At 31.6% G+C, this 25,662-nt stretch overlaps 1 protein-coding gene across 4 annotated transcripts in view; it reads left to right on the top strand.

Annotated features, from left to right (window-relative positions):
• Positions 1-1,055: 1,055 nt before the first annotated feature.
• The window catches only part of LOC127715070 (cGMP-dependent 3',5'-cyclic phosphodiesterase-like), a 120,365-nt gene continuing 95,758 nt past the window's right edge, over positions 1,056-25,662 (top strand). The window contains exons 1-5 of one of the 4 annotated variants that reach the window (XM_052221095.1): positions 1,058-1,168; positions 10,446-10,465; positions 14,404-14,493; positions 15,717-15,805; positions 25,298-25,401. In XM_052221095.1, coding sequence (XP_052077055.1) covers positions 10,454-10,465; positions 14,404-14,493; positions 15,717-15,805; positions 25,298-25,401 — 295 coding nt within the window. In that variant the 5' untranslated portion in view covers positions 1,058-1,168; positions 10,446-10,453. Of the gene's footprint in view, positions 1,169-5,719; positions 6,255-10,445; positions 10,466-14,403; positions 14,494-15,716; positions 15,806-25,297; positions 25,402-25,662 lie in introns of those variants that run through there. The other 3 variants (XM_052221096.1, XM_052221097.1, XM_052221094.1) reach the window with 3 other exon arrangements.

The following is a 25,662-nucleotide window of genomic DNA, read 5'->3' as shown; positions in this document are numbered from 1 at the left end:
TGTTGGTCTTAATATTTGCATACGTTTGCAATAAACACAAAATAATCTTAATTTATTAAATTCAGTATTTTTTTTTACACAAACTTCCCGTTGCACCTTCAAGGTTGAAAATCTCATAAACTTCCTCTGGCAACTGAAGCTTGAAAGGACTTGTCAGGGAAAGGGTTCTTATAGGAGGATCTTTTATACAAAATTATCTTATTCCAATCAGCTGAAACCATGCAGGGCCTCCCCACCATTGCTAGAAGTAAAGGAAAATGAGGGAGAAAAAAATCAGGGGGTATTCAAACACCAAGGTCGAATAAAAAAAGACAAAACCACGAGTAAAAAAGACAAAACCGTGAATAAAAACTAAAACTACGAAAACAGCAAGTCGATGAAGCACTACACTACAAACATAGAGCAACACGAATCCCATGGAGGCCGTGTCGAAGGTTATCCAGAGGGGTACGCGGTACCTGCTCTACTGTGGCACCCGTCGTGTTACTCATTGCAGTGATCACGATTTCAAAATGCAAGCATGAATTGAAATTGGGCATAGATCCAAACGATCGTCATAGGCACGACTAAACCTCAAGTTGGTTTTGTCAATTTCGTTTTTTGTTTGTTTGTTTGTTTTTGTTTGTTTAATTATTTTTTATGTAATATCCTCTCTTCAATAATCTTAACTGAAACATATTCAAGATCGTAATTTATTTATTTATTGCAAATATGACTAACACAAAATAACCGTGGTTCGGTATGATCCGATATGATCTAACTTTACTCAAAATATTGCCGTGATTCAGTCAGGATGGAAATTTCCAGTTTCACGTCAGAAGAGCTTTCTATCCTTTTAATTATACGATCATTAAAATAATATGACGAAAATGATATGACCACACTATTGATAGTTGTCTAAGGATATTATATAAGTTAAGGAAGAGTCACATTAACACCCGACAGATCAAAATCGACACTATACATGTACACTATAATACTCATTTGATCAATTACTGATAAGTAGTGCAGTGACGTCACATCCATTTCAAACAAAATGCTCTCCTTCTTTTAAATGTACATTTTAAATGTTCACTCGTCTGAAACAAAGTACACAAAATGCCCCACTTTCAATGTTTATTCTAAATATTGCTGATCATTTAAGGATATATACATGTAGATATTAATGGTGAGTCCTTGTTTCATTTGAATTGTAATTATTAGCTTGACACATGCTTGTTTATCTATTTTAATTTTGCACTGCAGTAAAGAATAATTTAACCTGAATCAATATTTCAAATTTAAAATGTCTTACGTAAACAATGTATGAATGAACAACTCTTTAATTGTATGTATATATAACAACAAATGTACATGTACTATATAGTGCGATTTGGGAAATGATCATGTAAAAAAACCTTAGCAGGAAATTTGAAAATAGAAAGTTCCTCTCTTGTAATTTTAGCTCCATACAAATGAAAAATAAGTCAAATAAAAAATAATCAGATTTGTAACTAGATTAAAGCTAGGCTATTATAAATTCGTAGTTTGACAGCATCATGAGTGTAAACACTTAAAAAAAAATTTCATGGCGTATGTCTGAAAATGTAACTAAATTTCAAAGGCTCAAAACCATAGGTTTGTTAAAATTTGGTTAATTTTGAGAAATTTGCGTAAAAATGACTACGGAGGGCATTCTTAACCAAATCCAGAATTCTTTTTAAAACAAAGTTATTTTTGTCTTTCATATACCCGTTAATTTATTTTGATTGTGCAAAATTTAATTTATTTTGATTGTGTCTACGATGCTAAAATTTACAGACACGTAAATTTGCAATATTGTATCAAATCTGTTTTCAATGTATATACATGTATAACGCTGACATTTAATTTTATGGATGCGAGTAAAATTGTTGTAAAATATTTTATATGTATTATAAAGGCAGTTTAGTATTCAAATTCTAGTGATGAGGTTCAAACAACTTTCGTATTTTGACCTTGTGAGTCAGTGAAATAATTTTTTGGGAAATTAGCCCTTAACCTTTTCAACGGCTAATATCTTTGCTTTATTAAACACATATTTTAACTTCTTTTTTGACTTGTCATTTGAGAAATTGCAATAAAAGAGGTACAGTAGCGGCTATATTGTGTCTGATCAGTACCTGATATATGAGGGTCTGGACGGGGGTTTACAGAAAGAGAATAATGGACGAAAGAAGAATAAAGAATAGAGAAAAATGGACCCAAAAATAAAGAATAGAGAATAATGGAGTGCTAAAATATAAAGAATAGAGATTAATGGGCAAAAATATAAAAGATAAAGAAAAATGGAATAAAAAAAATAAAGACTACAGAAATGAAGCCCCCATCCAGACCCTCATATATGAGCCCTGTAGTCCATGCAAACTATGGAATTTGCTGCTTATCGTATTAAATCATAATTGAAGGTACTGTTGGTTGTGGTTTCTATGTAGTGTCTATCTTAAACATAAAGTCTTGTTTCAAATAACCTTTTTTCACCCCACCCTCCCTCCAAAAAATTGCAATGAGATGTGTGTATATTTTAATTTTCTTTCGCTACCGAATGCATAACTTAAGTGTAAGTCTATGTAATTTGAAGGAAACACCTGATGCAGAATATGTATAGAAGACACAAGGGATTCACTGTAAGTATCGAGTGTGATTTTCTAGTTCTAAAATTGCTCGAGTCAAGTCATGGAGCTTTTTTCTTCCCTCTTCAATTGAATATCAAAATGATTTTTTTCTTTCAACCACATTCACGCCTTTTCTCCGTTATCATTTGCCCACATGCACCGCGTTTTTAAGACAGTTTGAAATTTGTTTTTGCCTGTTGTTGTTTACGTTTAGTCTCAGTCGTACTCGAGGTATAATATTACCCGTAATAGTATTTGACTGATGTTTCATCGAGCTCTAGTTACGAATAATAGAAATTCGTTCAATCTTACCACGACAACATTTGACCAAAGGAAACATCTAGTTTTGAATGCCATTAATTGGAAAGTGAGCTTTCACGTTGGTATTTTTATGCGTCGTGTAACGATTGTAACCACCTCATCTATTCCTCTAGTTACATAATTAGCATTATTTGTCATCTGTGAATGAAAGAATGAATACAAAAAAGAAATGACTAAAAAAGAAATGAATAAATACATACATAAAACACATAGACACATAACTACAGAACTACATAAATACAAAAATACATAAATACATAAATACATAAATACATAAATACATAAATACATAAATACATAAAAATTAAAAAATTAAATAATAATGATTAAATATAGCGTTGAATGATTAAAGGGATATTAGGTAGCTTGTGGAGCTTGCTTGTTGTCACGAAAGGTCAAGAGGTTCAAAATATGTAGAAAAAGACCTCTGTACGTACAATAGTCTTGGCAATCGACGGAGAACTTCAACCTAACCTGGGACATAATATATTGAGTATAATAGTCCCAGACCTAATTAACCTATACAAAATAATTAGATTTATTCCATATTGGTATTATTTTGATAGTTCTGTCTATATGAATTGGATTTTGAATGAACAACATATTCAACTGAAGAAAAGTTATATTCACCCGGAGACTACTATAACTCTGTGTTATAGTAGTCTCAGATTCACCACACAAATAATTGTCATTATAAAACATAGTTTTCTCTCGGAATATAGAATAAAACAATTACAGTCTTTTGTTTTTGTAAATATGTGGTTTAATTGCTTTTAAAAAAAACTAATATTCACTTCGGCCGTTGGTCTCGGTGAATATATTTTTTTTTCAAAAGTCAATAAAACATGGAAAGAGTATACTAACGTCAATATATTACAGTCTTTTGTTTTTGTAAATATGTGGTTTAATTGCTTTTAAAAAACTAATATTCACTTCGGTCGTTGGTCTCGGTGAATATAATTTTTTTTTTCAAAAGTCAATAAAACATGGAAAAAGTATACTAACGTCAATATATTATGTCCCAGATAAAACCACATATTTACATCATCAAATTTCATATTTACCTCGCTGACGCTCGGGACAAAATTCAAATATAACGACCCAATTCCATGTGAAAAATACCAACAATTCTAGGCTTGCATAAATTATTTCTTCATGTTCATTAAAAATGATAATAAAATATTATATACAAAACGAAGCATCCTGCTGAAAATTAAAGGGCATATTGATTTAAATGTCTTTTATTCCAAAACCAGCTTTCCGTGACCTGGGACTATCATGCTAACCTAGTATAGTCCCAGCTTTCACTAAAGTGACACTGAGTGTGTTCTTGGAGGTACTAAAAAAAATCAGTAGTTTACAAATTTCTTTTCAAATACAAGAGACATATATATATAAATGAATGCACGTCGTTTCGTAACCTGGTCGTTTCGTACCTGGTCGATTCGTAACTACGTTGTTTTGTAACTGAGACGTTTCGTACCTTTTGTAATTACATATGGTTATAAAGTGTTAGTTTAAATTAATTAGTTTAAATGAAAAAGTTAAAGTTATTATTTAAAAATGATTCAATTGTTCATCTAATAATAACAATATTGTAATATTTTTAATTTAAAATTTTTTGAAATCTTTTTAATTATTGGCTAATTGGTTAATTTGTAATTACGCTCGGTGACAGCTTTAATGGTTTTATGACAACTAATGACAGGTAATAAAAAGTAATTACAGTAGGTGTAAAGTGATTAAGTAGATTAATGGCTCACGACCTATGGCACACGACCTGAAAAAAATAATTATTTTCTCCTTTTTTTTTCACTTTTACATGCAATTGCATAACCCTCCTCCTTTTTCACCCGGGCTTGGGACCGGCGTTGGCGGAGTTAAAGTTTTTGTTTTTTTTAAGAACACTTTATCTTACTCTATTCTTTTTCTTTCTTTCAGATACATCACTATGTTGTCCTTTGTTTGCATGCTTATACTGGCATAAAGCCTGATTTTTCATCCGAAAAACCCTCGTATTAACATGAAACAAAGTCTTAGTGGGCCGTAGCAGCAGCAGCAGTTGGTCCGTAAACAAAAGCACACCTCCTTAATAATGTACTACTGGACATCTGGTTTTGAGTGTATTTATCCCAGAATGAGAAAATTTCTGATATATCATGTTTAATAACTACACAAAAAAGCAATCAGTAGTGAAATATTTTGAATAAATTTAATTTGAATTAAATTGATAAATTATTAGGCGTGGTTAAATTAAATAAATGTTAGTGACAAGTGTTCACTTAATGGTATAATAGAAGTTTTTTTTTTACTCCTTTTTCATTCATCTATAAACGCCAAATATGTCACTAACAGTAAATAAGCCCAAAGTACTTGTGATCGGTCACAGTTTCATCCGAAGACTGGAAAATTGGATGTTAAGAACGCAATCCGACTTATCAAGTTCTAAATACTTTGATAAAGACGGGGTACATCTAAATGATGATGGACAATTCAAATTCTTCTGTTCTATTCGCATGTGTGCAAAACTGTACTTGTAAAGTGTAAATTTATGTGCAATCAATTATTTAATAAATAAATATAGATATATATATACACATACATCACTAAGTCTTTTTATTTCTTTTTACGTAACCTACTAATCTTATTGTTATTATATATTGATATAAGGTTACAAAACGTCTCAGGTACGAAACGACCTAGTTAAGTTACGAATCGACTAGTTACGAAACGACCAGGTTACGAAACGACCTGCACCCATATAAATATGACTTTTTTGTGTATATATGTCTCTGCAAATACTAAGTTCTCGACACAATACAAAGTAAAGGAATTTTACTCAACCAGTTACTTGAAAACAAGCACAGCGACGTAAACTTTTTAATTATAGTTTTAAAAGTATCTCATGACGTTTAACTTTCAGTTTGTTAAAGGATTAAAAATTCTATTGTAAAGGGTATCGTTTTAGCTCGAAAATAAATTGATCAGGTGATTGAACTGCAAGTTATTGAAAAACTAATTATCTCCCGTTACCGCATGACGGCAGCACAATAGAATAACTGCAGACGCATTTTGTTGCAACCTGATATCTGTTATTGGTGTGGAAAAGCTTTTAAAATGAAAAGATTCAATAGAATTCGGCTAAAATTTTAGCACAGAAGGAAACTGGTTTTAATTTAAAACAGAATGGTTATTGTGTTAACCCATGAGATAGTCTCAGCAGTTCTGTTTTATCACAATCCACAAAAATTCTTGACGTGCAACAGCCTCAGAAACTTTGAGAAAGAAAGAAAGATAAAGGTAAACAGGTGTTCCCGTGCCATTATCTTTTGGTGTTGTTGTTTACTTTTTTACAAACTGTTATGAAAACAATCCCCACAACTAGTAACTTTTGTTTAAGGTCTATGGATTCACCATGTAATGCACCTACATGCACTGTCACTGTACATGTATACCATGTATATTGCCTATCGGCAGATTGGTAGTTTAAATAATTATGATAGCTTGGACAGGTTACTTACATTTTTGAAGTATACATAAGTCTGAGACAAAGTAATCTTTACTCTATCCATTTTTGTCCATCTGTATGTCTGTGATGAATCCCCCAACTACTGACTAGCCCAAGTCTGGTAAATGTGGGTGGTGATTTTGTTCGTCCAGTAAGTCTGTTCATTTTGTTCTGGATGAACAAAATTACATACTAGCTAATGAAGAAAACCTGCACTATAAGCAATACCAAATTTTTAAGCTTGGTTCATGAATATAGAACTCTTTGAGTCTTCATTTTATGTATAAATGTAGCTATGTTTCAAACAAAAGCTGTTTAATATTCCTTTTTAAATTTTTATGAATAATATACTAGCTGTTTTGAATGATTACCTATTGTTAAAAAGTAAAATTATGAGAGACAAAAGTATGAAACATCTGCAGATCTGATGCAGTTCAATCGTGTCAATACTAATACATGTATCTTCAGTGATATCAAACTGAAAATCAAGTACATGTGAGAAACAACCATTATGAAAAACTCCCAAAGAGTGAGTAAAGCATCATTTAAATACCTGCAAAACTTGCAAAATTTAGGTAAAAAATGGTTGCACAATGCATTCCTACAAAGCCAAAATGAATCGTTGATACCTCAAAACCTGTGCAAGTGTAAATGATAAAATTAGTCTAGTAAAGTGTGGCTGGGACGATACATGTAGAAATTGCTGCATGTAGTTTTATAAGGCCATGGTTACATATTTTTCTAGTATTTTGAGTCCAATGTCAGTTGCAAAAGCCCACAGATTTATTTTCCTGAGACCTGCATGTTCAATGTAGATAAAAATGCTATCTACATAATTTACTTTTTCTGATATACGGATTTGGCTGTAAGCAATGAAATATTTTATTATTCTTTTCCTGGTTATGTATGGATACTGTTTAAATGGAATTGTACACATTGGACTTATCTTCCTTGTAAAAATGTATGCCAGACACATTTTACTAACTATGTACTCATTTTCCTAGCACTTAATTTTCCAGTAAATTTCTGAACATACATGTAGACTTGCCTTTCTCGAAAACATTGACCGAGTTACCTCTGGGGTACACATTATTACTTCTGGACCTAAATTACGAAAATCAACATACTGTAAGTTATTTAGTAATAGGATACAATTGAGAATGGAAACGGGAAATGTGTCAAAGAGACAACAACCCTACCAAAGGTAGAAAACAGCCCAAGGCCACCAATGGGTCTTCAACTAGGTACTAGTATAGTGAAAATGGAAGATACACTAAACTCCGAAGCATATAAATGAACCAAAATTTCAAAGTGGTTTGCTAAACACCACCATGAGTGTTTTTTAGCTAAATAATCTAGCATGTACTTGAACTCTACATTTAACAGTGGTTCTTATCTTTGTTTCTTCTCTTAACAACTTCTTTGTTAATGTTGGCTTCACTTATCCCATGCTTATGTTAACCATGTACATGAACCTGCTATTTAGTCATTTATTAGTTGTTTAAGTCTATCTTTGAAAAGTTATACATGTACAAGCTTATGATTAGAAAATTTCATATAAAACTTTACAGATAATTTTTTGTCGATAAAAATGCCAATAAAAATCTCTTGATTTATTTTGTATGACAATTCCTAAATGGGTAAGAAAACTGCCTTATTTGGTATTATATATCGTGGCATAAATGCCCTATTTTTTTCTTGCTGAATACTCTCGTAATGGTTTTCAGCATATGAAATTTGCTCTTTTTTATTTTATGATAGTTTAAAGCAATTTTTGTAATGTACATTATAACATGTAGATTTCAATCAACAAATAATTTGACCTAAATTTCAGAATCTGCATGGGTTAAACCATTATAAGATGTTTGTATAGTATTATTTTTTATCCAGTCAGAAGATTTGATAATAATATTAGTTTCTATTGATTTTAAAGACAATTAAGTCAGTGATGAGGCAAATAGGGATTTAATGAGCTTCAAGTTAAATGACATGTAGTAAGTACTCCATCATTTGATGAAATATTTTCCTTCATTGATTTAAGTTAGAGAAAAAAAAAACCCACATATGTTTCTTTCAATAACATTTACAATTACTATGATCAATATACAACAAGGCAGGTAAACATATTAAGTAGGAATGAGATAGATGTTTATATCGGTAGATGATACTGATGTAGAAAAAACATCAAAAGGTGATATTTATTTTATCATATATTATCCTATAATGCATTTTATGTCAGGTTTTTACTTTTATGCACAAAATTTGTTCAGGTACACTTTGATATCAAAACGGCATGTCATATGATTTATATTCTATTTGACCAAGGGTAGGTTTATTGAAAATATAACAAATTAGAGAGAAAAAATGGCCTACACATGGTATCTGGAGGGTTTGGAAGGGTTTACAGAATAGAGAATAATGGGCCAAATGTACAGAAAAATAGACAAAAGAAATAAAGAATAGAAAAAAAAGGGGACAAAAATAGAGAATAATCATTAATGAGGTGGTAAAATATAAAAAAAATATAGAATAATGGGCAAACAATTGAAGAATAGAAAAAAATGACATAAGAAAATTGAAGAATACAGAAATGAAGGACCATGCACCATCCAGACCTACATGGTGAAATCTTTAATTAACAATGAAGTGCTATAAATTTTGACTTACTTTTTGTACTATGTTGTACAACCCTTAGATTTTATTAGAACTTTCATCATAATCAATTTTAATCTTGGTTACCAAATTCCATTGTGCACCTCATATTTAATTTTTTTGTTTGTTTTAATTTAGGGGTTTCACATAGCATGGATTTATGGGAAGGGGGACATGCATGCATTTGTGAGCTCTGCTGATTGTTTTCAAGTATTTTTTTATTATTTTATTATTAGATATTTATTGCCCATTTTTTATTTTCCAAGACCAAGATAAGCCTAAGGGTCAACATCATAGTAATATCTGTATACCCAGCACCAGTGTTCAGTATGATTCAACTATATGTCTTTCAACCTTACATGTAGTGCAACACAAAGTATACATGTTATCATTTAAATAATTGTATATATATGCTAATTAAATCTTATGTTGCCAAGATTTTGCAATTAATTTGGGTTCTGGATTACCACTTAATTTAAGCAAAATAATGTTCAATGAACATTTTGCATGACGTGGTAAGATAAATGTGTTTTGTATTCATAATATTCAACATCAACAATACCGTTCATAATTCAATGTTGTTATTTCTAGTGTCTCTTTTATTTCCAATTCCTATGCCTCTTTTTACATAAGACATTAAAAATAAAGCTTTATTTAAAGTCAGTATATATATACTAGACAATTACAAACAAAGCTCTGAGAAGCTTTTAAAATAGATGAAATAAAAGCACACCAAACAATATATACGTATCAAAACATTCACACATACAATTAAACATAGAAATCAAGAGTTCGTATTAAGCATATATAAAACGAAAACAATCAAAAAGACAGCTGACACAGTAACTGCTAGCTACTCTACCATATGAGCTTTTGGGACAAAACTTTATATAAATCTGCTAGAAATAGGGAGCACTCTCAAGGACTGGACACCTTACCTTTTGTTCAACACACCCTTGCAATCATGTCACTTCAGTACATTGTATTAGAGATGACATCCCTAGTATTAGTAAACTTTATACTGATCTAATATGAAATAGATGAGCCATGGGAACTTTATAAATTAATAGTATTGAATCTGACTGATCATATTATAGTTATTTTCATTAATCTGACAATGTAAATTAGAATTGAACCCTAAGTAAACATAGTATATTGATAGTCCTGGGACTATCATTACTTGATTAGCTCAGGTGAAGTGATGATTTGTGTTGAAACATACTGATTACTAAGTTTTCATTAGATAGAAGTTTAGAGAAATGTTTGATTAAAATTGTTATGTTAGGATTGAACACAGTGGATTTTTACAAATATTCATTGAATTATTATAGCTGTTACTATGGTAATAGAGGTGAGAAATTTTACAATTATTTAAATTTCTTGCTTTTAGCAAAGGTAGCTTAAAAGATTTATTTAAATATATTGCCAAAGCTTTCATCAAATGTGCTTTTTAAATTTGTCAAACTTTTAATACTCTGATTTAGCTTAGTATGCAGCTAAAGAATTATCATGCATAGACTTCTTCTATTGCTTAAGGATACTATACAAAGTATAAATCGGCTTTTTAAATTTATTTAAAGCATTGTCTTTATTAGTATTTAAAATTTGGACGTACATGTACATAGAAACATTATGCTAGATATATAAAAAAATAAATAGATGTGGTATGATTGCATATATATATATAAGACAGCTATCAACCAGACACCAAAGGACAAGGATGTAAACAACTATAGGTCATTGTATGGCCTTTAACAATGAGCAAAACCCATACCGTATAGTAAGCTGTAAAAGGCCCTGTCATTACAAAATTTGATATCATAGGCGGATCCAGGAGGGGCCCTGGGGGGCCCAGGCCCTCCCTTTCGTGGGAAAAATTTGGTTGATTATATAAGGAATCACTGAAGCGTGACTGGAGTGGGCCCCCCCCCTTACAAAAAGTTCTGGATCCGCCACTGGATATTATTCAAAAGAGAAAACCAACAACTTGATTTATGCTAAAAATAGTAAACGAAGTATGGCAGACAGCATCTAACAACAACCACTGAATTACAGGTTCAGGGGCTCTGGACAGGCACATAAAGCATATAGGGGTTAAAGATTTTTTTGAGTGCATAACCCTTCCCCTAAATTGGGACAGTGGTGTAGCTGCACAACAAACGAAAAAAAATCTCTGACAGTTGGAAAGGCTATATGATCTGTATGAAGCTCAAAAACATAACGAAAAAGACAAAAAAACATGAAGTACCAATAAAGAGTACTCACAGTTTCTGAAAGTTATTTTAAGGCCATTTCAACAAATAAATCCATCATGTTTTTCCAGACTAGAATATCAATCTGTACACATCCAGTAGATAAGAAGCAGTCTGAGAAAAGCATTATCTTTTGCAATGCCACAATATAAGTATAATTGACAGTTATGTTTTAATTTATTAAAACCAAAATCAATGTTACTCCTGATGGAAACACTATTTAAAGATCTTACTTCATTGTTAAAAAGTTTATTTGGATCATATCTAAATTTGCAGGCTCTGTAAACATCATCTAAAAAATTAGGATGTGATATTCATTTTGTAATATGGTTTCTACAGGAACAGCAAAACTACAAAACCAAATCTTTGCTTCTGTTTGATAAGATTGTGTGGAAAAGAAGTGTAGAAAGTTATAAACAGTCAACCTAAATGTTTTTCGAGGGTACATATATACATTGCAATTAATTTGGTTGTTTTTGGGAAAACAAATTAAGATTTGCTATAGCCAAAACAAACCTTTTAAATTCTAAGTTGAAGTTTGAGATGTTGCATGATCATGGAAGTTTGTAGCTTTTCATGCACCTGAAATGTAATTATTAAGACATTGATGTTACTCAAAATTTTAAATAGTCCATTTTTTCAGACAACAGACTGTCACCGAAACAAAATTAAGCACTGTCTGATTGTCATAATTTTAGCTGATATGTTTTCAAACTGATCGTGATTATTATGGCAATACTGAAATAATACATTTGACATACATGTATGCATATAAAGCTGGGGCTCTTTTCACAAAAAAATTTTACGACAAAAGCTGATCGTAAGTTATACTGAAATGTTCATGCCTTAAAGTAATTTTGCACGTTAGTTTTTTGTAAAATGAGTGGCTTTTTCTATATACCTGTGAAGTAGAATTTAGTTTAGTGAGGGTCATAAGAGGTATATTTGCACAGATTAGCATGTAAATTCATATAAAATGGAGAATTAATATATGGTTGGAACAATGAATAGTTACCCTTTTACAGGATTACCTATGAAAAATGCCCTTAATGTATCAGCAGACAAAATCTGCAAAACACATTTGAAGAAATCAACTTCACAGGGTTGTATATATTGTATGCATGTAACCTGTCTTGCATGATCCATAGTAAATAGTTGAGCATGAATTTATGTTACAGCCTTTTCAATTTTTAGAGAATGACTGTGCAAGATATTAGCCATGTTCTTCATGTGGTCCCTCAACTATAAAAGCAGCCATCATTGTCTGATCACCAGTATTCCATGACTATATATAGATAGCTAGTTAAAAGCTGTCAAAATATATATTTTATTGGTCCATTGCAGGTGACCGTGTTGGCTCTGTTTATACTTAGCCTCTTTAAAATATAACACTCCTGTGCATTAAAGGCTGCTCAAGTTTTGAGACATAGGTATTACTATCCGGCGGCGACGTAAACTATTTGTATAAAGCTTCATATTTCAGAAGGTAGAAGACATGGATGCTTCACTTCACACCTTGTATGCAGATACCTTATGTTACGAAGTTTGTTGTCTGTCATATGTCCATTGTCCTTGACCTCATTTTCATGATTCAGCGACTAGTTGAAAAAATTTAGTTTTTTTTATCATGTGAATAACTTCATTATTATGAGTAGTAGGATAAATATATTTGGTATATGGGTTAAAGTAACATGATTAGGTCCGTTTCTTCGATACTATCAGCAGTAGGTCAACTTACTATATGTGGTGTATGGAATGAATGTAAGGGGTACATGTCAGTCTGGGAGGTTTCATCTGACCTTGACCTCATTTTCATGGTTCATTGGTCAATGTTAAGTTTTTGTGTTTTGGTCTGTTTTTCAAGTACTATAAGCAACAGGTCAACTACATTTGGTGTATGGAATGAATGTAAGGTTTACATGTCGGTCTAGCCGTTATCATCTGACCTTGACCTCATTTGCATTGTTCAATGTTGGGTTTTGTGTTTTGGTCGGTTTTCCAAATACTAATATAAATAGGTCAGCTATGTTTTGTGTATGGAACAATTGCAAGGTGTACATGTCTGTCTAGCAGGTATTATCTGACCTTGACCTCATTTTCATGGTTCATTGGTCAATGATAAGTTTTCATAATTTTGTCAGTTTATCAGATAATATAAGCAACAGGTTAACTAAATGTGGTGTATGGAATGATTGTAAGGTGTACCTGATTGTCTGGCCTGGTTCATCTGACCATGACCTCATTATCATAGAACATTGATAATGTTAAGTGTATGTGATACTTGTAGTAAAACCTTCATGTTACAGACTTTCAACATAAATTCAATGAAAAGTAAAACAGGTGAGACATTTCAGCTTGTGCACTATTGCTTTCAATGTTAAATCCATAATTACTTTATTCTTTTTATAATTTGACTGTCTGGAAAAGGTTTTATAAATATTGTTCTTTTAAAACCACTTCCAGTTTATAATACTATATTAGCCTTCAACAATTGGCAGTGAATGTGTGAAAAAAACAATAACATTGGACTTTAAATAGTAACATACCTGTAATCTGGACCTATATTTTACTTTTAAAGGATTTTAGTCCAACACATTCTTTCTGATAGAAGATTGATTGTGAAATTTATTCGTTTTCATTATTGTAAGAGGCTTTAAATTGAAATGTTTATCTTGTTTTACAAAATGTATCATTAAAAACAGATTTGAATATTTTTATGCTAAATTGGCGATGTAACTTTTCACCAGTTTTTATGTTGTTTGTGTTATATACGGATATATGTTGTGTAAAATTCTGTGAAAACAAAAATGTTTGCATATTTATATAGAAAATCCAAGCCAGAGGTAAGACTTTTTGTTTGTTTTGATACTTCAGTTTGATTGTCCAATTTAAGGATCAATGCAAAAAAGTTGGAAATACAAGTAGAAGTACCGGTATGTATAAGATAAATATAATGTTAATACAAACATCATTTATTGTAATTTATTTTCTGATCAAACAGATGCAAGTTGTTATCCATATTTTCACAATTTTACAGGAGTTGTTACAGAAGTTAGAACAATCTGCAGATGTTGCTGATTGGTTTACTTTAATAGAAGATGCAATCAAAGTTCAAACAGCCAAACCGGTATGTTGTAATAAACAGTATGGCGTTGATTTGCATGTTTACATTCATAAGTATGAAAGATGGATTTCTGTTGTTGTTTTGAGATGAAAAGCATATAATTGTATTCCTGAAAGAGAAAGATCAGAGACAAAGCATGACATAACTTAATTTCATTGGCAATAGGAGTAAACTGAACAGTGGGGGGACTTCTGAAAGTGACAAGATAAAGATAAACTTTTCAATAATCTAATAGTATAGAAGTTAAAAAGTGTCCTCTTACAAGATTTTTTTTGACAAAAAATAGTTGGGGTGGGGGAAAAGCAAAAGCATATTTTTGCACCTTTGCTCTTACGACCCTGATTATGATTTTTCTCCGATTGAACTTTCTCAGTGTTTGAAAAAGTTGTTCTTTCTATAAAAGTTTTCCCTTTTTATAAACTGAGATAACAGGTGAACACATCACCTATTTTTATTTGTTTAAACCTCAAGTGTTTGTTAGAAATTGATGTTAAAAAGAATGATTGGGCTGTTAAAAAGGAATACCAGTGTGTGATCAAATTTAAATGTCAATGTTATGTGGTGTGTAAACAGTAAAAAGCATGAATTTTGACCTTGAAGTATGTTTTTAAATGGAAATATATTCATTTTCTTAAATGCATGCTATTTAATTTCATATTTACAGAATTTAAAGGGCTGCATGCTAGGTGATTAAAGTCAAGATGTATAAAATTTTGTTCAGTCTTCTGAAAAACTTTGATACAACTTATCCCTTATGTTGTCATCATAACTTAGAAAATTGCATTACAATTGTAGAGTATAAATGATTGTTCACGTATATATATACTTTTACTCAGTTTAATCTTAAGAGTCTGTTCTTTATAATGTGAGTCAGTGGCTAAACTATGTTTAAAAATGATGTATTAAATTTAAAACAATAAACATATTGTTGTAAAGGAACCTGTTCAATATAGTCCAAATCTGGCCCCTATTTCTAGGTAAAATTTGGACTCTAGTTAAAACGCTGACCAGATAGGAATTTTTTCAAACTAACATACCTGAGTATACCTTGAGTTGTTGCTAGCTCAGGCCAATATAAGTTTTTGGACCTCATATAATTTCTTATTCACTGTACAAGCCACTATGTAAGTTTGTAACTTATACTATTCATTTATGATGTAAAAGTCTGAAACATGGTTCTAACAGAAGTTGTCAAAAACTGAATTATGTAATTTTTGTCTGAGCAGATTTGTTGTGTGGTATACATAGCTGAAACAGAAACTGGACAACTTCAGGATGTCAGAAAAAATCCAATTCCAAACCAAGGAGTATGCTGGTTGGTATTTTGTAATATAATAGCTCAAGCTCAAGTATGAATATATAAGCAGTACTGTGAGTGGAAATAGAATAAATGGCCAATAAAAGATAAAAAGCACAGTCTCACTATAATTCCTGCTTATTATATCTTTCCTGTTGATCCATTGTATGTTGGCATTTGTTAACTTTCAAAGTTTTGTTTTCTCTTAAAATACTAATGGCATGATAATTTGTGGAAATAACATGTTCATTTTTAAAGGGGCATTAGCTACGAGATATAGAAAAAAATAATATGATTTTTATGCCTCTGCCGTAGCGGAGGGGGCATTAAGTTTTACCCTTGTCCGTCCGTCCGTCTGTACGTCCCAAAGTTGGTTTCCGTTCTCTTACTTTAGTTATCTCAACCAAATGTTATGAAACTTATACACAATGCTTATTACCACAAAATACAGACCAAGTTTGAATTTTGGTGGTGTCACTTTAACTGTTCTAGAGTTATGCCCCTTTACAAATGGAAAAATTGCTGAATTTTTCGTTTCCGTTCTCTAACTTAAGTTAGCCTCAACCAAATGTTATGAAACTTATGCACAATGCTTATTACCACAAAACACAGATCAAGTTTGAATTTTGGTGGCGTCACTGTAACCGTTCTAGAGTTATGCTCCTTTACAAATGGAAAAATTGCAGAATTTTTTGTTTCCATTCTGTAACTTTAGTTTGCCTCAACCAAATGTTTTGAAACTTATACACAATGCTTATTACCACAAAATACAGATCAAGTGTGAATTTAGGTGGCGTCACTTTTACTGTTCTAGAGTTATACTGTTGTGGAGTTATGCCCCTTTACAAATGGAAAAATTGCAGAATTTTTCGTTTCCATTCTGTAACTTTAGTTTGCCTCAACCAAATGTTATGAAACTTATACACAATACTTATTACTACAAAACTCAGATCAATATCAAATTTGGGTAGTGTCACTTTTATCGTTCTTCAGTTATGTCCCTTTATAACTTTATATGATATGCAAGCAGGGTCAACATCTGTGTCCCATGGATACATTCCCCATTTATTTTTTGTTCAATCATCAATGAAAGTTAAATAGTGAAATAATAATTGGCTTTTAGCAGCCAATTTGGTTCAATTTTGTCAAAATAAGCTAATAAACATCGCTGATGAATTATTCACTTGCAAGTGAATGATTCGACATCATTGAATCCGTATTCATGTGACCTTCAATCTAACCCCTTAGCTGGACATGGGTTATGCATGTATTCAGCTATTAAAAGGAAAAGAATTTCAACATTGAAAGTGAAACAAGGATTAACCATTTGGTTGACCGATTCTACCCTCGAAAAAATCATTCTACCCACGAAAAAATCATTCTTATACAGGTGAAAACGATGATCAACATATTTTTTAACCTATAATAAGAAATCAAACAGACTAAGAAAACAGGGCATGAAAAATTTTTTGGCAGGCCACTTACCCAAGGGAAAGTGATTAAAAAAATTCACTTTCCCGTGTGCAAATCCACTATCCCCGGTTGAGACCTGCTAAGCAGGTCAAATTTGCTAGGGGGGTTGGGGGGCATGCCCCCCCAGAAAATTTTGAAATTTAAGATGCAAAATCCTGCAATCTGAGCATACTTTTAAGGGTTTAACATGTCAACTGATTATAATAATACAAACTGGTTCCTGTGCTACAAACCGGATATCATAAATTTAAACCAGTCCTCTAACGATCTAACTAAATACCAAAAGGCACACATGTAAATCGCGTAAAAATGTGATGAAATCATGGAAATTCAACGCTCAGATGATCTTACAGAAGTATTTTGACATTTAAACAAGTAATCTAGGGACAAATTATTTTATTTATTTACCGGCTAACGACGGGATATTAACAACTGCAATGTCACTTTCCCGTGTAATAATTTAGACTATTTACCAGATTTGTAATAACATAAGCCACACGACGGGTGCCACATGTGGAGCAGGATCTGCTTACCCTTCTGGAGCACCTGAGATCACCCCCAGTTTTTGGTGTGGGTTCGTGTTGCTTAGTCTTTAGTTTTCTATGTTGTGTCATCTGTACTATTATTTGTCTATTTGTCTTTTTATTTTTGGTCATGGCATTGTCAGTTTGTTTTCGATCTATGAGTTTGACTGTCCCTCTGGTATCTTTTGTCCCTCTTTTACTTTCCCCGGGAAACGAGAAATGGTAATCTTTATGCCCTGAGAAAAATCTAATTGCTCGTGCTCACTATCTGTTTATATTTATATTTATATTTATGTTTTCATCAGGTTAAATGACCCTCAGGAGTCTTCAGAGGTCATCTCAATGATTAATTAGATGGTGTCTAGACAAAAATACACACGAAATGTTGATACATATTATTGAGTCCATGCATTGTTAATTGTTTATTTTAGACTTTTTGTACTTTGGTTGTACGTTTTAGTATGTTATAAATTAAATATGAGAATTTAAGTCAAATAGGTGAGCATGAATTTGACAGCAAATGCCACTTTAAAAGTTCTAATTTTTTTCCTATCAGACAAAAACTTGGTTGCAGAGGCATTTTCTATTACTCTCTTTTCAGAGTTTAAAATTTTTTTTCAACTTAAGCTGAAAACTTTTGTAAATTTTAGTTGGATTGCATGAATTACAAAACCAGCCTATAGTATGGTGATGTCAGTTGGAGGTTTGGCAAGCAGATTGGGGAGAGAGAGGGTGGGATAAGTGGGTACCTATTTTGTGTAATCAACTCCTACTAGAGAGTTGATCTTGATCCTTGAAACTCCTTAGAAAGATTGCACTCATATTTATAGTTGAGCACCTGCTACTATGGAATTATTTGAATATTTTTTTTCATTTTACCAGACAAAATTAACAAAGGACTATACCAATTTTGTGTAATCAACGCCTCCTACGATTTTGACCTTAGAATCTGGATCCTTGAAACCCCACAAAAATATTTTACATATATTGATGTTTTGCACCTGTTATTATGGAATTGTTTTAGAGCTTTTTCCCCCTATTTTTCCATAATTGGGAGCCTAGTCATTTTTCATATATACATTTTATATTTTCATATAGTTAAATGTTCATTAAAGACCATTCTCCATTCTTTAAGAATTTCAAACCTGCAGAGTTTCCTTATCATGAAGATATATTAAATTTTGAACAGTATATGACCAGTTATTCAATATCAAGGTGCTGATTGTTTTTTTGACAAAGTTTCAAGCTGCACTTTTATAAAGCCAAGTTAAAAGTTTAAATGAATTTTCCAAACATTGCCTTAAATTGACAAACATAGATAAAATATGTAAAAGTTAGCATAAAAAGATTAAGTATCTATATAAGCTAAAGTTTATCTGAGTTTTATGACTCTGTTTAATACTATATTATTGGCATATAGTAGTTTTAAATACCTTAGTAAGCTATGTATAAACATTTCAAATTGTAAACATATTGATCATTTATATTCTTCACTACTTAGCAAAATACCATGTTTATAGAGCCAGTCATCCTTGTATAAAGACTCTTATGATTGCAGTTCATTATATATTTTACCTGGATAACATTTAAAAAATAATCAATAGATGATATGTATGTGATTAGGATTATATTAGTACTGTATTGAACTGTTGTCTTAAATTCATATTCATTTAAAAGACAAATTTGTAATTTGAAAAGATTTCATACATATGTGTATCATTCTGGTATACCCATAGTGTTGATTATGTCTTTATTTTTATAAACCAAAAATTAGTGATTAGGGTGTATTAGGCCTAAAATTCTAATTTTTGAATTAAGTGTGACCCCTGTCCATCTGAACGTCTGTCCCTACGTAGTCCAAAAATTCATTCTCTAACTTTAGTTTGCCTCAACCAAATGTTATGAAACTTAAACACAATGCTTATTACCACAAAATACAGATCAACTTTGAATTTAGGTGGCGTCACTTTTACTGTTCTAGAGTTATGCCCCTTTACAAAAGGAAAAAATTGCTGAATTTAAATCAGATCTAATTTGAATTTGAGTAGTGTCACTTTTACCATTCTTTAGTTATGTCCCTTTATAACATTATATGCAAGCAGGGGCATCATCTGTGTCCCATGGACACATTCTTCTTCTATTTAAAATATATTGCTGATTTGGTTCGATTATGAGTGTAGGAATCTTTAAGGTAGTGTGGTTGATGACCAAAAAAGGACCTAATATTTTCGTACTTTGGAAAATTGTAGTTTATCTCATAATTTAAAAGAAACTATAAAAAAGACGATAGGTCATCAAGCATGTTTTTAAGTCACAGGTTGTGAAAAATTGACATATTTTGTAAGGATAACACAGGGAAAAGGCATTATGATCTGAATAGAAATAAAACTAAATGAAATAATTTTGAAATGAAAATGAGAAGATAATCAAACCAAATAATTGGCTTGGATTGCTAGTTTTCCTGCTGAAGGTTTCTCTCCAGGTACTCAGGCTTCCTTCACCAATATTATAAAAGCTGGCCGCCATGATATTACCAATAGTACTGAAAGTGACATTTAACATAAACAATTAATTAAACTGCATACAAAGTATCAGGGAAATAGCAGAGCTTTTGATAAAGTACATCAGTGCTGCTCTCCATAAGTCATGTTTTCCTTTTTTAGAGCAATGGAATACTTGTGGGATTTTCTCGCTGTAATGAAGACCCATTAGTGGCCTTGAGCTGTTTTCTGCTCTTAGGTTGGGTTGTTGTTTCTTTGACGCATTCCCTGTTTCCATTCTCAATTTTATTTTTTTTTGTATTGTAATTTTGAATGGAATCTCATACTGTATTTTACATTTGGTACACCAGGTGAAAAAAAAAACTAACAATTGATACAGTTTAGCAAGGATAGGATGTTGAATATCGTCCTTATGGTTAAATGACTTTATGAAATAATAGATTTTTGTATAACTGCCTTTCATTTGTTGTGTCAATGGAGCACTCTTTTAAATCAGTTGATTACTGGTTAGTGGTAGAGTGGGTGCTTCTCTTCAGTAATTCTTGTTTGATTGTAATTTTGGAGTCAATTCAGGATTCATGAAATGACTAATTAAAGTTGTCAGACCACCAATTTCTCCCTCTAATTTAGAACGTATGTAAAAGTAGCCCTACTCTGACACAAAATAGTGCTTTTGATGTCCTTGTTTACTTAAACTAACCAACAAATTTGCAGAAATGAAACTTTTGGGGAAAGAGAAATATATTTAGACCATTTTGAGCCAAAATTTACTTGTCTATCAGTTTGCATTAAAAATTGAGGATTAATGCGCTCCATAGTATACTAATTTAAGATTTCCAGAAAACCAGGGGTTATTTTTAGAGTACCTCTTTTTGAAGGTCAGTTTTTTTGTTAGAAGGCTTTAAAGGCATGCAGTAAGCTGATACATGTACAATTCAGGATATACCTGGTTTCTATGAAGTTAAACTTAAGGTAAAATATTTAGAAAACTGTGAAAATTGCAAAATTTGGTTGAACAGATAGGGATATTTAATTGGTGGTCTGACACCTAAAAGGAGATATATATATAGTTCTACAAAAGGTGTAGAGACAATTTTTTATTGGTTATTTCCATCTGTGACGTTTTTCAAACATAACAAGTTTGTTATGACATTCTGTGAATAGCATTCAAATGACCTCATATCCTATTCTTTGGACACTGACAGCATGGAACAAAATGCAATAACATCAGAGTGTCGATAACTTTTAAATAAGTATTATGATGATAGGCTTTTTATACGACCGCAAAAAAATTTTTGTGGTCGTATATTGGTATGACGTTGGCGTCATCGTCGTCGTCGTCCGGCGTCGTCGTCTTCCGGCGTCGTCGTCCGAAGACGCATTAGTTTTCGCACTCTAACTTTAGTTTAAGTGAATGGATCTCTATGAAATTTTACCATAAGGTTCAATACCACAAAAGGAAGGTGGGGATTGATTTTGGGGGTTATGGTACCAACAGTTAAGGAATTAGGGGCCAAAAAGGGGCCAAAAATAAGCATTTTCTAGTTTCCAGACAATAACTGTGGAACGGTGTATGGATCTCTCTGAAATTATACTACAAGTTTCCATACCACAAAGGGATGGTTAGGATTTGCTTTGGGGGGTTATGGCTCAAACCGTTTAAGAATTAGGGGCAAAAAAGGGGGAAAAACAAGGTTGTCCTGGTTAATGGACAAATACTTTAGTACAAAACATAATTTAAAGCAGTGTAAGGGAGATAAATCAAATTCATCATTGAAATTATCTCCCTTACACTGCTTTTAAATTATGTATAAAGTAATGGTTAATGAACAATTAAGATAATTTAAAACAGTGTAAGGGAGGTAATCCAAATACAACGTTTTGGTTACTTCCCTTACACTGCTTTTAAATTATGTTTAAAGAAATGCATATTTATAAAGGAAGACCAGTAAAAATATCTGCAAATGTTGCATCTTTTTTTTTTACAACAAAATCCATATGAAAGATATAACACTATATTTTAAATTCTAATATAAAATAGGTTAAGTTAGCACTATGGTAAATTTAAATGGGTAATTATAGTTGCAAACTCCATTGGAAATTTGAATTGAGATTATGATCATATCTTGAGGGAAAGAATTTTTTGGGGGAAAAAAGGGGGTGGGGTGGGGGGTGATAGAAATTGTGGGGGGTCAATTTTTTCTCATTTCAGATTTCAGAAATTAAAAAGAATTATTCTTCAAATATTATTTTTTTTTCAAATTTCAAATATTGAAAAATTTCAAGAAGTAATCTTTAATTGGACAGTATGCGCATGAGTTTGTAAAATCTTTGACCACATTTATTTATTTGTTATGCCAAATCTAACCGTGTATTTAGATTTTTAATTTTGGGTCCAGTTTTCAAATTGGTCTACATTAAGGTCCAAAGGGTCCAAAATTAAACTTTGTTTGATTTTAACAAAAATTGAATATATGGGGTTATTTGATATGCTGAATCTAAACATGTGTTTAGATTTTTGATAATGGGCCCAGTTTTCAAGTTGGTCCAAGTTGGGGTCCAAAATTAAACTTTGTTTGATTTCAACAAAAATTGAATATATGGGGTTCTTTGATATGCTGAATCTAAACATGTATTTAGATTTTAGATTTTTGGCCCAGTTTTCAAGTTGGTCCAAATTGGGGTCCAAAATTAAACTTTGTTTGATTTCAACAAAAATTGAATATATGGGGTTCTTTGATATGCTGAATCTTACTATGTATTTAGATTTTTCATTTGTGGGCCCGCTATCAAATTGGTTCATATTGAGGTCAAAAGGGTCCAAAATTAAACTTTGTTTGATATCAACAAAAATTGAATATATGGGGTTCTTTGATATGCTGAATCTAACCATGTATTTAGATTTTTGATTTTTGGGCCCCGTTATCAACTTTGTCCACATTGAGGTCAAAAGGGTCCAAAATTAAACTTAGTTTGATTTTACCAAAAATTGAATTCTTGGGGTTCTTTGATATGCTGAATCTAAACATATGTTTAGATTTTTGATAATGGGCCCAGTTTTCAAGTTTGTCCAAGTTGGGGTCCAAAATTAAACTTTGTTTGATTTCAACAAAAATTGAATATATGGGGTTCTTTGATATGCTGAATCTAAACATGTATTTAGATTTTAGATTTTTGGCCCAGTTTTCAAGTTGGTCCAAATTGGGGTCCAACATTAAACTTTGTTTGATTTCAACAAAAATTGAATATATGGGGTTCTTTGATATGCTGAATCTTACTATGTATTTAGATTTTTCATTTGTGGGCCCGCTATCAAATTGGTTCATATTGAGGTCAAAAGGGTCCAAAATTAAACTTTGTTTGATTTCATCAAAAATTGAATTCTTGGGGTTCTTTGATATGCCAAATCTAACCGTGTTTTTAGATTTTTAATTTTGGGTCCCATTTTTAAATTGGTCTACATTTAGGTCCAAAGGGTCCAAAATTAAACTTAGTTTGATTTTAACAAAAATTGAATTCTTGGGGTACTTTGATATGCTGAATCTAAACATGTGTTTAGATTTTTGATTATGGGCCCAGTTTTCAAGTTTGTCCAAGTTGGGGTCCAAAATTAAACTTTGTTTGATTTCAACAAAAATTGAATATATGGTGTTCTTTGATATGCTGAATCTAACCATGTATTTTGATTTTGGAAATTGGACCATAATAGGTAAATTAAAAAAATTGAAGTTCTTAGACCACATTCTTTCTGTGTCAGAAACCTATGCTGTGTCAAATATTTAATCATAATCCAAATTCAGAGCTGTTTCAAGCTTGAATGTTGTGTCCATACTTGCCCCAACTGTTCAGGGTTCGACCTCTGCGGTCGTATCAAGCTGCGCCCAGCGAAGCATTTTATTATCAATAAAATGTCAATCCTAAAAAGGGTTACTGTAAAACAAATGAAAAAAACCCCATTGTTATAATTATTCAATATTGAAATAATGACCAACACAAATGGCTAACCTAATAATGTTGCGTGTGCACTTATAGAAAAGTAATATTTTTGAAAAATATTAGAAAAGAAATCCTGAGGATTAATTTCAATATGACAAAAGATATGCCCTTTTCCCATACTTTTACCTAGAACTCTAGTGCTTTATGGTCATGATTAGATATAGACTATAAAAATGTATTGACTTGACATAATACATGTAATAACAATATAATGATAAGGCTTGGAAATGGGGAAAATGTGAGGCTTTCTGTGTTTCCTGTCGTATCCTCATATTGTTTTTATGTCAAGTCAGTACACTACTATTGTCTTTTTAAAAATATTTCTTCGAACTGCTTTTAAAGGTTCAACCTAGAAGAGACCTCTTACTTTGGCTTAAGGCAATTTACAGTCAGTGATTGTATACCACATAAAAATATACAGTGGATGCATTTTGACTGCTTATTTAAATAGAAAAATTGCAGTAACAATAAGAATATAGGGCAAACGTTTTTTATTTCAACACCTTATCTTTTTCAAAAATTGCTGTTGATGAAATTGAAATGGAATTTAACTATTTTGTTTTCTGAAAGCTTATTCTTTTTCTTTTAAAGAAATTGTATTGGGTCATGCCCTTTTGTTTTAGAAATTACTTCATCAATATCTAGTCTAGGACAAGGATTCTAATAAGTGTGGGTCCTAGGTCTAGGACCTGTATTTTCTTTGAGGGGAACCTTTGCTTTTTGAATTACAACCATCAAGGACCTCCCATCCTTTACACTGATGGTTTATACATGACCTTTGACTTTTTTAAGGAGGGTCTTTAACTTAAAATTCAAATCGTCCTGGACCTTTTTTCTTTATGAAAATTTAAACCCCTGCAGCATACCAAGAACAATAAAAATTATTTAATTGAGAGTATTGATTTCTTAATGTGTTTCCAAGTCAGATCTTTATATTGATATGTACCAAATTATAAATTTCAAGTTGTGTATAATTTACTTTTGTTTTAAACATAACTGTTTAATATTTATTATAGGGAAGCCTACAAAACCAGACAAACAAAACCTTTCAAACTGCTGGCTCAAAATGATCCAATTACAACCATAGGAAAACAGAAATGTACATTTGACCCTAAATATGGTAAGATTAGAAGTATGTCTCCGTGAATTTTTGTCAATGCTTCATACAGAGAGGAAGTATATTTCATACAATATCATGTGCAACTTCTTGTTTTGAGATGAATTTTACATCATATAAATTGCTCCTGGAATGTCTTTACCAAGATTTGGGTAAACAAAAAGAAACATCTGTTATTTTAGATTAAAACTTGCACAAAATATCACCTTCAGACTTCCATATCAAGTCTGAGTTTGATTTTATTATCATCCTAAGTAAACAATG

This window comes from Mytilus californianus, unplaced genomic scaffold, assembly GCF_021869535.1.
Source record: "Mytilus californianus isolate M0D057914Y unplaced genomic scaffold, xbMytCali1.0.p SCAF_9, whole genome shotgun sequence".
Lineage (NCBI taxonomy): Eukaryota > Metazoa > Mollusca > Bivalvia > Mytilida > Mytilidae > Mytilus > Mytilus californianus.
The sequence above is the reverse complement of the archived record's forward strand: the minus strand, read 5'-3'. Positions and strand labels throughout refer to the sequence as shown.